This window comes from Ranitomeya imitator, chromosome 3 (genome assembly GCF_032444005.1).
Source record: "Ranitomeya imitator isolate aRanImi1 chromosome 3, aRanImi1.pri, whole genome shotgun sequence".
Classification (NCBI taxonomy): domain Eukaryota; kingdom Metazoa; phylum Chordata; class Amphibia; order Anura; family Dendrobatidae; genus Ranitomeya; species Ranitomeya imitator.
The window spans coordinates 824,040,486-824,056,760 of NC_091284.1; the positions used below are offsets into that span (position 1 = coordinate 824,040,486).

The 16,275-nt window shown below is 45.5% G+C and overlaps 1 protein-coding gene across 1 annotated transcript in view; it reads right to left on the reverse strand.

Annotated features, from left to right (window-relative positions):
* Positions 1–15,467, reverse strand: part of KLHL35 (kelch like family member 35) — a 30,533-nt gene extending 15,066 nt beyond the window's left edge. The window contains exon 1 of the mRNA XM_069759401.1: positions 15,279–15,467. Coding sequence (XP_069615502.1) covers positions 15,279–15,316 — 38 coding nt within the window. The 5' untranslated portion in view covers positions 15,317–15,467. The remainder of the gene's footprint in view (positions 1–15,278) is intronic.
* Between the last annotated feature and the right edge of the window lie 808 nt (positions 15,468–16,275).

Sequence of the window (16,275 nt, forward strand, 5' to 3'; positions counted from 1 at the left end):
ACAATAAATGTATTATTTCAATTCTTCATAAAAATCTCATCTTCTAGAAAGATCTTAAACATTTTGCACAAATACTCCTTGTACCAAACTCTAATTTTTTACTTTTTTTTTTGTGCTAAGTAACTGGTCTAACAGAAACCATCAAAGCCCCTCCATGGATTTATGGGCTTCAATTCACTATAAACAGCGTGCCATTTTTTTAGTATTTATGTTAATACTAATTAATCTATATTTTTATCATTTATTTTTAGAATATATTTTTTTTTATTATTTACCTACCATAGTTTCATTGTATTTCTTTTTATCTCATGTTGTTTTATGTTTACTTATTTCTATATTAATCTCCTAGTGTATCCTCACCCACCCCCTGCAGACTGTGAGCCCTCGCGGGCAGGGTCCTCCCTCCTTATGTACTCGTGTGCCTTGTTATCTGCTCATGTTTAATGTAATTGTCTATATTTGCCGTGTATTCACATGTAAAGCGCCATGGAATAAATGGCGCTATAAAAATGTATAATAATAATAATATTATGTTGGGATGTATTGTTGATTTTTTTTTTTTTTTAAGGTTTGTATTTTTTTTTTAAAGGACTTTCTTTTTATGGACATTATACTTTTTTTTTTTTACACGTTTTTTTTCTTTTGCTTTATTAATTTATTTTTACATTAGAGTCGAATAGGTGAAATAATAATGATTTAAAGGGGTAAGGTAATAAAAAAAAAAAAAAGTGGAGTATCGATGCTCATAATGGGCAAGGACAGCCAACATGGAAGGTTAGAAAATTCAGATTTTTTTAAAACCACTAATTAATTAAAAAAAAAAAAAATACACAAGTTTAGTGTCTCCGTAATCGTATGGACCTGGAGAATCTTGTTACAAGGTTACTTTTTCACAATAAATACGGTAAAAACTAAACAAAGAAAAATCAATGATGAAATTTCGCTTTTTTTTCATCCTTTCCCCATACTGGGATTTTTTCCCCCCATTTTCCAGCACTTTGTGTGGTAAAGTGAATGGCGCCATTCAAAACGACGATATCTCGGTGTAAAAGCGTAAACGAGTTATGACATTGACATTGATTTCCATGTTTCCATGTGTCAGTTTTATTGTGGCGCCATCACACGCTGCAGCGCAGGGGTGTCCTCTTCACGGCGTGCAGATCAGAAGGATCCACAGATGGGACCTGTCCCTGCCACGTCCTCCGTACACATGTGGTTCTAGACACTGGTGGGAACTCGGCCATGGGGGAAGATCTCAGATTATGTAACGAGACGTCGTCTGCAGAAAAAGGGAAATCGCTCTGTCTCCATCAGTGTACGTGGCGACAACACACTGCGCCAGCACCGCACAACGAAGCAGCAGAGCCGAGCGCCACTACAGGAGACCACCGATCCCGGCGACATGTGTACAAGGGCGCCGAGCAGTGTGTATCACAGGGGAGGATTAGATACACGGCTCAGCAGTCAGTATCACACAGGGGAGGATTAGATACACGGCTCAGCAGTCAGTATCACACAGGAGAGGATTAGATACACGGCTCAGCAGACAGCATCACACAGGATGGGATTAGATACACAGCTCAGCACACAGCATCACACAGGATAGGATTAGATACACGGCTCAGCAGACAGTATCACACAGGAGAGGATTAGATACACGGCTCAGCAGACAGTATCACACAGGATGGGATTAGATACACAGCTCAGCAGTCAGTATCACACAGGATAGGATTAGATACACGGCTCAGCAGACAGTATCACACAGGAGAGGATTAGATACACAGGTCAGCAGACAGTATCACACAGGATGGGATTAGATACACGGCTCAGCAGACAGTATCACACAGGATAGGATTAGATACACGGCTCAGCAGACAGTATCACACAGGAGAGGATTAGATACACAGCTCAGCAGTCAGTATCACACAGGATAGGATTAGATACACGGCTCAGCAGACAGTATCACACAGGAGAGGATTAGATACACAGCTCAGCAGTCAGTATCACACAGGATAGGATTAGATACACGGCTCAGCAGACAGTATCACACAGGAGAGGATTAGATACACAGGTCAGCAGACAGTATCACACAGGATGGGATTAGATACACAGCTCAGCAGTCAGTATCACACAGGATAGGATTAGATACACGGCTCAGCAGTCAGTATCACACAAGATAGGATTAGATACACGGCTCAGCAGTCAGTATCACACAGGATGGGATTAGATACACAGCTCAGCAGTCAGTATCACACAGGATAGGATTAGATACACAGCTCAGCAGACAGTATCACACAGGAGAGGATTAGATACACGGCTCAGCAGACAGTATCACACAGGAGAGGATTAGATACACAGCTCAGCAGTCAGTATCACACAGGATAGGATTAGATACACGGCTCAGCAGACAGTATCACACAGGAGAGGATTAGATACACAGGTCAGCAGACAGTATCACACAGGATAGGATTAGATACACAGCTCAGCAGACAGTATCACACAGGATAGGATTAGATACACGGCTCAGCAGACAGTATCACACAGGAGAGGATTAGATACACAGCTCAGCAGTCAGTATCACACAGGATAGGATTAGATACACGGCTCAGCAGACAGTATCACACAGGAGAGGATTAGACAGTATCACACAGGAGAGGATTAGATACACGGCTCAGCAGTCAGTATCACACAGGATAGGATTAGATACACGGCTCAGCAGTCAGTATCACACAGGATAGGATTAGATACACGGCTCAGCAGTCAGTATCACACAGGATAGGATTAGATACACGGCTCAGCAGACAGTAACATATAGGATAGGATTAGATACACGGCTCAGCACACAGCATCACACAGGAGAAGATTAGATACACGGCTCAGCAGTCAGTATCACACAGGATAGGATTAGATACACGGCTCAGCAGTCAGTATCACACAGGAGAGGATTAGATACACAGCTCAGCAGTCAGTATCACACAGGATAGGATTAGATACACGGCTCAGCAGACAGTATCACACAGGAGAGGATTAGATACACAGCTCAGCAGACAGTATCACACAGGAGAGGATTAGATACACAGCTCAGCAGACAGTATCACACAGGAGAGGATTAGATACACGACTCAGCAGTCAGTATCACACAGGATGGGATTAGATACACAGCTCAGCAGTCAGTATCACACAGGATAGGATTAGATACACAGCTCAGCAGTCAGTATCACACAGGATAGGATTAGATACACAGCTCAGCAGACAGTATCACACAGGAGAGGATTAGATACACAGCTCAGCAGACAGTATCACACAGGAGAGGATTAGATACACGACTCAGCAGTCAGTATCACACAGGATGGGATTAGATACACAGCTCAGCAGTCAGTATCACACAGGATAGGATTAGATACACGGCTCAGCAGACAGTATCACACAGGAGAGGATTAAATACACAGCTCAGCAGACAGTATCACACAGGATAGGATTAGATACACAGCTCAGCAGACAGTATCACACAGGAGAGGATTAGATACACAGCTCAGCAGTCAGTATCACACAGGATAGGATTAGATACACGGCTCAGCAGACAGTATCACACAGGAGAGGATTAGATACACAGGTCAGCAGACAGTATCACACAGGATGGGATAAGATACACAGCTCAGCAGTCAGTATCACACAGGATAGGATTAGATACACGGCTCAGCAGTCAGTATCAAACAAGATAGGATTAGATACACGGCTCAGCAGTCAGTATCACACAGGATGGGATTAGATACACAGCTCAGCAGTCAGTATCACACAGGATAGGATTAGATACACAGCTCAGCAGACAGTATCACACAGGAGAGGATTAGATACACAGCTCAGCAGTCAGTATCACACAGGATAGGATTAGATACACGGCTCAGCAGACAGTATCACACAGGAGAGGATTAGATACACAGGTCAGCAGACAGTATCACACAGGAGAGGATTAGATACACGGCTCAGCAGTCAGTATCACACAGGATAGGATTAGATACACGGCTCAGCAGACAGTATCACACAGGAGAGGATTAGATACACAGCTCAGCAGTCAGTATCACACAGGATAGGATTAGATACACGGCTCAGCAGACAGTATCACACAGGAGAGGATTAGACAGTATCACACAGGAGAGGATTAGATACACGGCTCAGCAGTCAGTATCACACAGGATAGGATTAGATACACGGCTCAGCAGTCAGTATCACACAGGATAGGATTAGATACACGGCTCAGCAGTCAGTATCACACAGGATAGGATTAGATACACGGCTCAGCAGTCAGTATCACACAGGATAGGATTAGATACACGGCTCAGCAGTCAGTATCACACAGGATAGGATTAGATACACGGCTCAGCAGTCAGTATCACACAGGATAGGATTAGATACACGGCTCAGCAGACTGTTACACAGGACAGGATTAGATACACAGCTCAGCAGTCAGTATCACACAGGATAGGATTAGATACACAGCTCAGCAGACAGTATCACACAGGAGAGGATTAGATACACGGCTCAGCAGTCAGTATCACACAGGATAGGATTAGATACACGGCTCAGCAGACAGTATCACACAGGAGAGGATTAGATACACAGCTCAGCAGTCAGTATCACACACGATAGGATTAGATACACAGCTCAGCAGACAGTATCTCACAGGAAAGGATTAGATACACGGCTCAGCAGACTGTTACACAGGATAGGATTAGATACACGGCTCAGCAGACAGTATCACACAGGAGAGGATTAGATACACAGCTCAGCAGACAGTATCACACAGGATAGGATTAGATACACAGCTCAGCAGACAGTATCACACAGGATAGGATTAGATACACGGCTCAGCAGACAGTATCACACAGGAGAGGATTAGATACACAGGTCAGCAGACAGTATCACACAGGATGGGATTAGATACACAGCTCAGCAGTCAGTATCACACAGGATAGGATTAGATACACGGCTCAGCAGTCAGTATCACACAAGATAGGATTAGATACACGGCTCAGCAGTCAGTATCACACAGGATGGGATTAGATACACAGCTCAGCAGTCAGTATCACACAGGATAGGATTAGATACACAGCTCAGCAGACAGTATCACACAGGATAGGATTAGATACACGGCTCAGCAGACAGTATCACACAGGAGAGGATTAGATACACAGGTCAGCAGACAGTATCACACAGGAGAGGATTAGATACACGGCTCAGCAGTCAGTATCACACAGGATAGGATTAGATACACGGCTCAGCAGACAGTATCACACAGGAGAGGATTAGATACACAGGTCAGCAGACAGTATCACACAGGAGAGGATTAGATACACGGTTCAGCAGTCAGTATCACACAGGATAGGATTAGATACACGGCTCAGCAGACAGTATCACACAGGAGAGGATTAGATACACAGGTCAGCAGACAGTATCACACAGGAGAGGATTAGATACACGGCTCAGCAGTCAGTATCACACAGGATAGGATTAGATACACGGCTCAGCAGACAGTATCACACAGGAGAGGATTAGATACACAGCTCAGCAGTCAGTATCACACAGGATAGGATTAGATACACGGCTCAGCAGACAGTATCACACAGGAGAGGATTAGACAGTATCACACAGGAGAGGATTAGATACACGGCTCAGCAGTCAGTATCACACAGGATAGGATTAGATACACGGCTCAGCAGTCAGTATCACACAGGATAGGATTAGATACACAGCTCAGCAGACAGTATCACACAGGATAGGATTAGATACACGGCTCAGCAGACAGTATCACACAGGAGAGGATTAGATACACAGGTCAGCAGACAGTATCACACAGGAGAGGATTAGATACACGGCTCAGCAGTCAGTATCACACAGGATAGGATTAGATACACGGCTCAGCAGACAGTATCACACAGGAGAGGATTAGACAGTATCACACAGGAGAGGATTAGATACATGGCTCAGCAGTCAGTATCACACAGGATAGGATTAGATACACGGCTCAGCAGTCAGTATCACACAGGATAGGATTAGATACACGGCTCAGCAGTCAGTATCACACAGGATAGGATTAGATACACGGCTCAGCAGTCAGTATCACACAGGATAGGATTAGATACACGGCTCAGCAGACTGTTACACAGGACAGGATTAGATACACAGCTCAGCAGTCAGTATCACACAGGATAGGATTAGATACACAGCTCAGCAGACAGTATCACACAGGAGAGGATTAGATACACGGCTCAGCAGTCAGTATCACACAGGATAGGATTAGATACACGGCTCAGCAGACAGTATCACACAGGAGAGGATTAGATACACAGCTCAGCAGTCAGTATCACACACGATAGGATTAGATACACAGCTCAGCAGACAGTATCTCACAGGAAAGGATTAGATACACGGCTCAGCAGACTGTTACACAGGATAGGATTAGATACACGGCTCAGCAGACAGCATCACACAGGAGAGGATTAGATACACAGCTCAGCAGACAGTATCACACAGGATAGGATTAGATACACAGCTCAGCAGACAGTATCACACAGGAGAGGATTAGATACACAGCTCAGCAGTCAGTATCACACAGGATAGGATTAGATACACGGCTCAGCAGACAGTATCACACAGGAGAGGATTAGATACACAGGTCAGCAGACAGTATCACACAGGATGGGATTAGATACACAGCTCAGCAGTCAGTATCACACAGGATAGGATTAGATACACGGCTCAGCAGTCAGTATCACACAAGATAGGATTAGATACACGGCTCAGCAGTCAGTATCACACAGGATGGGATTAGATACACAGCTCAGCAGTCAGTATCACACAGGATAGGATTAGATACACAGCTCAGCAGACAGTATCACACAGGAGAGGATTAGATACACGGCTCAGCAGTCAGTATCACACAGGATAGGATTAGATACACGGCTCAGCAGACAGTATCACACAGGAGAGGATTAGATACACAGGTCAGCAGACAGTATCACACAGGAGAGGATTAGATACACGGTTCAGCAGTCAGTATCACACAGGATAGGATTAGATACACGGCTCAGCAGACAGTATCACACAGGAGAGGATTAGATACACAGGTCAGCAGACAGTATCACACAGGAGAGGATTAGATACACGGCTCAGCAGTCAGTATCACACAGGATAGGATTAGATACACGGCTCAGCAGACAGTATCACACAGGAGAGGATTAGATACACAGCTCAGCAGTCAGTATCACACAGGATAGGATTAGATACACGGCTCAGCAGACAGTATCACACAGGAGAGGATTAGACAGTATCACACAGGAGAGGATTAGATACACGGCTCAGCAGTCAGTATCACACAGGATAGGATTAGATACACGGCTCAGCAGTCAGTATCACACAGGATAGGATTAGATACACAGCTCAGCAGACAGTATCACACAGGATAGGATTAGATACACGGCTCAGCAGACAGTATCACACAGGAGAGGATTAGATACACAGGTCAGCAGACAGTATCACACAGGAGAGGATTAGATACACGGCTCAGCAGTCAGTATCACACAGGATAGGATTAGATACACGGCTCAGCAGACAGTATCACACAGGAGAGGATTAGACAGTATCACACAGGAGAGGATTAGATACATGGCTCAGCAGTCAGTATCACACAGGATAGGATTAGATACACGGCTCAGCAGTCAGTATCACACAGGATAGGATTAGATACACGGCTCAGCAGTCAGTATCACACAGGATAGGATTAGATACACGGCTCAGCAGTCAGTATCACACAGGATAGGATTAGATACACGGCTCAGCAGTCAGTATCACACAGGATAGGATTAGATACACGGCTCAGCAGACAGTATCACACACGATAGGATTAGATACACAGCTCAGCAGCCAGTAACACACAGGATAGGATTAGATACACGGCTCAGCAGACAGTATCGCACAGGATAGGATTAGATACACGGCTCAGCAGACTGTTACACAGGACAGGATTAGATACACAGCTCAGCAGTCAGTATCACACAGGATAGGATTAGATACACAGCTCAGCAGACAGTATCACACAGGAGAGGATTAGATACACGGCTCAGCAGTCAGTATCACACAGGATAGGATTAGATACACGGCTCAGCAGACAGTATCACACAGGAGAGGATTAGATACACGGCTCAGCAGTCAGTATCACACACGATAGGATTAGATACACAGCTCAGCAGACAGTATCTCACAGGAAAGGATTAGATACACGGCTCAGCAGACTGTTACACAGGATAGGATTAGATACACGGCTCAGCAGACTGTTACACAGGATAGGATTAGATACACAGCTCAGCAGACAGTATCACACAGGAGAGGATTAGATACACGGCTCAGCAGTCAGTATCACACAGGATAGGATTAGATACACGGCTCAGCAGACAGTATCACACAGGATGGGATTAGATACACAGCTCAGCAGTCAGTATCACACAGGATAGGATTAGATACACAGCTCAGCAGACAGTATCACACAGGAGAGGATTAGATACACGGCTCAGGAGACAGTATCACACAGGAGAGGCTTAGACAGTATCACACAGGAGAGGATTAGATACACGGCTCAGCAGTCAGTATCACACAGGAAAGGATTAGATACACGGCTCAGCAGTCAGTATCACACAGGATAGGATTAGATACACGGCTCAGCAGTCAGTATCACACAGGATAGGATTAGATACACGGCTCAGCAGACAGTATCACACACGATAGGATTAGATACACAGCTCAGCAGCCAGTAACACACAGGATAGGATTAGATACACGGCTCAGCAGACAGTATCGCACAGGATAGGATTAGATACACGGCTCAGCAGACTGTTACACAGGACAGGATTAGATACACAGCTCAGCAGTCAGTATCACACAGGATAGGATTAGATACACAGCTCAGCAGACAGTATCACACAGGATAGGATTAGATACACGGCTCAGCAGTCAGTATCACACAGGATAGGATTAGATACACAGCTCAGCAGACAGTATCACACAGGAGAGGATTAGATACACAGCTCAGCAGTCAGTATCACACAGGATAGGATTAGATACACGGCTCAGCAGACAGTATCACACAGGAGAGGATTAGATACACAGGTCAGCAGACAGTATCACACAGGAGAGGATTAGATACACGGCTCAGCAGTCAGTATCACACAGGATAGGATTAGATACACGGCTCAGCAGACAGTATCACACAGGAGAGGATTAGATACACAGCTCAGCAGTCAGTATCACACAGGATAGGATTAGATACACGGCTCAGCAGACAGTATCACACAGGAGAGGATTAGACAGTATCACACAGGAGAGGATTAGATACACGGCTCAGCAGTCAGTATCACACAGGATAGGATTAGATACACGGCTCAGCAGTCAGTATCACACAGGATAGGATTAGATACACGGCTCAGCAGTCAGTATCACACAGGATAGGATTAGATACACGGCTCAGCAGTCAGTATCACACAGGATAGGATTAGATACACGGCTCAGCAGACAGTATCACACACGATAGGATTAGATACACAGCTCAGCAGCCAGTAACACACAGGATAGGATTAGATACACAGCTCAGCAGTCAGTATCACACAGGATAGGATTAGATACAAGGCTCAGCAGACAGTATCACACAGGAGAGGATTAGATACACGGCTCAGCAGACAGTATCACACAGGAGAGGATTAGATACACGGCTCAGCAGTCAGTATCACACACGATAGGATTAGATACACAGCTCAGCAGACAGTATCTCACAGGAAAGGATTAGATACACGGCTCAGCAGTCAGTATCACACAGGATAGGATTAGATACACGGCTCAGCAGACAGTATCACACAGGAGAGGATTAGATACACGGCTCAGCAGTCAGTATCACACACGATAGGATTAGATACACGGCTCAGCAGACAGTATCACACAGGAGAGGATTAGATACACGGCTCAGCAGTCAGTATCACACAGGATAGGATTAGATACACGGCTCAGCAGTCAGTATCACACAGGAGAGGATTAGATACACGGCTCAGCAGACAGTATCACACAGGATAGGATTAGATACACGGCTCAGCAGACAGTATCACACAGGATAGGATTAGATACACGGCTCAGCAGACAGTATCACACAGGATAGGATTAGATACACGGCTCAGCAGTCAGTATCACACAGGAGAGGATTAGATACACGGCTCAGCAGACAGTATCACACAGGATGGGATTAGATACACGGCTCAGCAGACAGTATCACACAGGAGAGGATTAGATACACGGCTCAGCAGACAGTATCACACAGGAGAGGATTAGATACACAGCTCAGCAGACAGTAACATATAGGATAGGATTAGATACACGGCTCAGCAGTCAGTATCACACAGGAGAGGATTAGATACACGGCTCAGCAGACAGTATCACACAGGATAGGATTAGATACACAGCTCAGCAGACAGTATCACACAGGATAGGATTAGATACACAGCTCAGCAGTCAGTATCACACAGGAGAGGATTAGATACACGGCTCAGGAGACAGTATCACACAGGATAGGATTAGATACACAGCTCAGCAGACAGTATCACACAGGATAGGATTAGATACACAGCTCAGCAGTCAGTATCACACAGGAGAGGATTAGATACACGGCTCAGGAGACAGTATCACACAGGATAGGATTAGATACACAGCTCAGCAGACAGTATCACACAGGATAGGATTAGATACACAGCTCAGCAGTCAGTATCACACAGGAGAGGATTAGATACACGGCTCAGGAGACAGTATCACACAGGATAGGATTAGATACACAGCTCAGCAGACAGTATCACACAGGATAGGATTAGATACACAGCTCAGCAGTCAGTATCACACAGGAGAGGATTAGATACACAGCTCAGCAGACAGTATCACACAGGATAGGATTAGATACACAGCTCAGCAGACAGTATCACACAGGATAGGATTAGATACACAGCTCAGCAGTCAGTATCACACAGGATAGGATTAGATACACAGCTCAGCAGTCAGTATCACACAGGATAGAATTAGATACACGGCTCAGCAGACAGTATCACTCAGGATAGGATTAGATACACGGCTCAGCAGACAGTATCACACAAAATAGGATTAGATACACAGCTCAGCAGACAGTAAAATATAGGATAGGATTAGATACACGGCTCAGCACACAGCATCACACAGGAGAAGATTAGATACACGGCTCAGGAGACAGTATCACACAGGATAGGATTAGATACACAGCTCAGCAGACAGTATCACACAGGATGGGATTAGATACACGGCTCAGCAGACAGTATCACACAGGATAGGATTAGATACACAGCTCAGCAGCCAGTATCACACAGGATAGGATTAGATACACAGCTCAGCAGCCAGTATCACACAGGATAGGATTAGATACACAGCTCAGCAGCCAGTATCACACAGGATAGGATTAGATACACAGCTCAGCAGCCAGTATCACACAGGATAGGATTAGATACACAGCTCAGCAGCCAGTATAACACAGGATAGGATTAGATACACAGCTCAGCAGCCAGTATCACACAGGATAGGATTAGATACACAGCTCAGCAGCCAGTATCACACAGGATAGGATTAGATACACGGCTCAGCAGACAGTATCACACAGGATAGGATTAGATACACGGCTCAGCAGACAGTATCACACAGGATAGGATTAGATACACGGCTCAGCAGACAGTATCACACAGGATAGGATTAGATACACGGCTCAGCAGACAGTATCACACAGGATAGGATTAGATACACGGCTCAGCAGCCAGTATCACACAGGATAGGATTAGATACACGGCTCAGCAGTCAGTATCACACAGGATAGGATTAGATACACGGCTCAGCAGACAGTATCACACAGGATAGGATTAGATACACGGCTCAGCAGTCAGTATCACACAGGATAGGATTAGATACACGGCTCAGCAGCCAGTATCACACAGGATAGGATTAGATACACGGCTCAGCAGTCAGTATCACACAGGATAGGATTAGATACACGGCTCAGCAGTCAGTATCACACAGGATAGGATTAGATACACGGCTCAGCAGTCAGTATCACACAGGATAGGATTAGATACACGGCTCAGCAGCCAGTATCACACAGGATAGGATTAGATACACGGCTCAGCAGTCAGTATCACACAGGATAGGATTAGATACACGGCTCAGCAGACAGTATCACACAGGATAGGATTAGATACACGGCTCAGCAGTCAGTATCACACAGGATAGGATTAGATACACGGCTCAGCAGCCAGTATCACACAGGATAGGATTAGATACACGGCTCAGCAGTCAGTATCACACAGGATAGGATTAGATACACGGCTCAGCAGACAGTATCACACAGGATAGGATTAGATACACGGCTCAGCAGCCAGTATCACACAGGATAGGATTAGATACACGGCTCAGCAGTCAGTATCACACAGGATAGGATTAGATACACGGCTCAGCAGACAGTATCACACAGGATAGGATTAGATACACGGCTCAGCAGTCAGTATCACACAGGATAGGATTAGATACACGGCTCAGCAGCCAGTATCACACAGGATAGGATTAGATACACGGCTCAGCAGTCAGTATCACACAGGATAGGATTAGATACACGGCTCAGCAGACAGTATCACACAGGATAGGATTAGATACACGGCTCAGCAGTCAGTATCACACAGGATAGGATTAGATACACGGCTCAGCAGCCAGTATCACACAGGATAGGATTAGATACACAGCTCAGCAGACAGTATCACACAGGAGAGGATTGTGCTGGACATCTTCTCCCCTTATATACTGTACTAGATGGTGGCCCGATTTTAACGCATCGGGTATTCTAGAATATGCATGTCCCCGTAGTATGTTGCCCAGTCCACGTAGTATATTGTCCAGCCATGTAGTATATTGCCCAGCCACGTAGTATATTGCCCAGCCACGTAGTATATTGCCCAGCCACGTAGTATATAGCCCAGCCACGTAGTATATTGCCCAGCCACGTAGTATATTGCCCAGCCACGTAGTATATTGCCCAGTCACGTAGTATATTGCCCAGTCACGTAGTATATTGCCCAGCGACGTAGTATATTGCCCAGTCACGTAGTATATAGCCCAGTCACGTAGTATATTGCCCAACCACGTAGTATATTGTCCAGCCCCGTAGTATATTGCCCAGCCACGTAGTATATTGCCCAGCCACGTAGTATATTGCCCAGCGACGTAGTATATTGCCCAGCCACGTAGTATATTGCCCGGCCACGTAGTATATTGCCCGGCCACGTAGTATATTGCCCGGCCACGTAGTATATTGCCCGGCCACGTAGTATATTGCCCGGCCACGTAGTATATTGCCCGGCCACGTAGTATATTGCCCGGCCACGTAGTATATTGCCCGGCCACGTAGTATATTGCCCAGCCACGTAATATATTGCCCAGCCACGTAGTATATTGCCCAGTCACGTAGGTATATAACACAGCCCACGCAGTATTTAGAAGTCAGCACCATGTCCCTGTTAAAAAAAATAATTAAAATAAAAAATAGTTCTATACTCACCCCTGGGATCCAGTGGAGCTGTGTCATGCGGCCGTCATCTTCTGTTGCCAGGATGCATTGCGAAATTACCCAGATGACTTAGCGGTCTCGTGAGACCGCTAAGTCTTCTGGGTAATTTCGCAATGCATCCTGGGAACGGAAGATGGCGGCCGGCGTGAGCGCATCGTCTGATGACGGAAGGTGAGAATAGCAAGTTTTTTATTTTTATTATTTTTAACATTAGATCTTTTTACTATTGATGCTGCATAAGCAGCATCAATAGTAAAAACTTGGTCACACAGGGTTAATAGGAGCGGATACGGAGTGAGTTACCCGCGGCATAACGCGGTCCGTTACCGCTGGCATTAACCCTGTGTGAGCGGTGACCGGAGGGGAGTATGGAGCGGGTGCCGGGCACTGACTGCAGGGGAGTAGGGAGGGACTAATCGGACTGTGGCCGTTGCTGATTGGCGCAGGATTTAAATCCCGTGCCAATGTCACTGATTGGTCGCGCGGTGCATTGTGATCTCGCGAGATGATGACGTAGTGGTCTCGTGAGATGGCAATGCAAGGAGCCGTCACCGGAGCGTCGCGAAGAGCGGGAAAGGCCTGGGCTGGATCCAGAGGGTGAGTATATAATGATTTTTTTTTTTATTATTATTATTTTTAACATTAGATCTTTTTACTATTGATGCTGCAAGAGCAGCATCAATAGTAAAATGTTGGACACACAGGGTTAATAGCAGCTTTAATGGAGTGCGTTACACCGCGGCATAACGCGGTCCGTTACCGCTGCCATTAACCCTGTGTGAGCGCTGACCGGAGGGGAGCACGGAGCGGGCACTGACTGCGGGGAGGAAGGAGCGGCCATTTTTCTGCCGGACTGCGCCCGTTGCTCATTGGTTGTGGCTCTTTTGCTGCGACCAATCAGCGACTTGGGATTTCCGTGACAGACAGAAAGACGTAAGTGACCCTTAGACAATTATATAGTAGGATACAGTACACACATTATACACACACAGATTATATATATATATATATATATATATATATATATATATACACACACAGTACACAAATTATACACAGACAGTATATACACAGATATATATACATACAGGACACACATTATACACAGATTATATATATATATACACACAGTACACACATTATATATATATATATATATATACACACACAGTACACACATTATATATATATATATACACACACACAGTACACAAATTATACACAGACAGTATATACACAGAGATATATACATACAGGACACACATTATACACAGATTATATATATATATACACACAGTACACACATTATATATATATATACACACACAGTACACAAATTATACACAGACAGTATATACACAGAGATATATACATACAGGACACACATTATACACAGATTATATATATATATACACACAGTACACACATTATATATATATATACACACACAGTACACAAATTATACACAGACAGTATATACACAGATATATATATACATACAGGACACACATTATACACAGATTATATATATATACACACACAGGTGTAATGTGAGGCTTTGCCTGTTGTTGTGATGTCTCCATCATCTGCTCCTTCTGCAGACACAAAGACACAATGGTGCTACCTGCGGGGGGCGTCCTGGGGGGGCTCAGTCCCGGGCATGGTCCCCGCGGTCTCCTCCTGCCGGGTGCGCCCTCGTCTTCCTGCGCCTTTCCTGCTATTAGCACGGACCGGGCAGGAGCCGAGACTGCAGCCTGTTCCTCCCGCTCATCCGGTGCCGGGTGCGATGCTCTGCAGCCGGTCCCAGCTGTGCGCGGAGGGGGCGGAGCCTGCGGCATACAAAGGAGGGGAGAGGGCGGGGCCTGAAGGACACTGATCACAGCGGCGAGCAGAGAGAGCAGCGCACGGCGAGGCGACCGGCTGTAATCTGCTGTTCTCTGTTATCAGCCATTCCCCTGTCATGTCGTCAGTCTATTTCTCTCTATCAGCCATTCCACGTAGTATATTGCCCAGTCACTTAGTATTTTGTCCAGTCACGTAGTATATTGTCCAGTGACGTAGTATATTGTCCAGCCACGTAGTATATTGCCCAGCCACGTAGTATATTGCCCAGCCACGTAGTATATTGCCCAGCCACGTAGTATATTGTCCAGTCACGTAGTATATTGCCCAGCCACGTAGTATATGGGCCAGCCACGTAGTATATTGCCCAGCCACGTAGTATATTGCCCAGCCACGTAGTATATTGCCCAGCCACGTAGTATATTGTCCAGTCACATAGTATATTGCCCAGTCACGTAGTATATTGCCCAGTCACGTAGTATATTGTCCAGTCACGTAGTATATTGCCCAGTCACGTAGTATATTGTCCAGTCACGTAGTATATTGTCCAGTCACGTAGTATATTGCCCAGCCACGTAGTATATTGCCCAGCCACGTAGTATATGGGCCAGCCACGTAGTATATTGCCCAGCCACGTAGTATATTGCCCAGCCACGTAGTATATTGCCCAGTCACGTAGTATATTGCCCAGCCACGTAGTATATTGCCCAGTCACGTAGTATATTGCCCAGCCACGTAGTATATTGCCCAGCCACGTAGTATATTGTCCAGCCACGTAG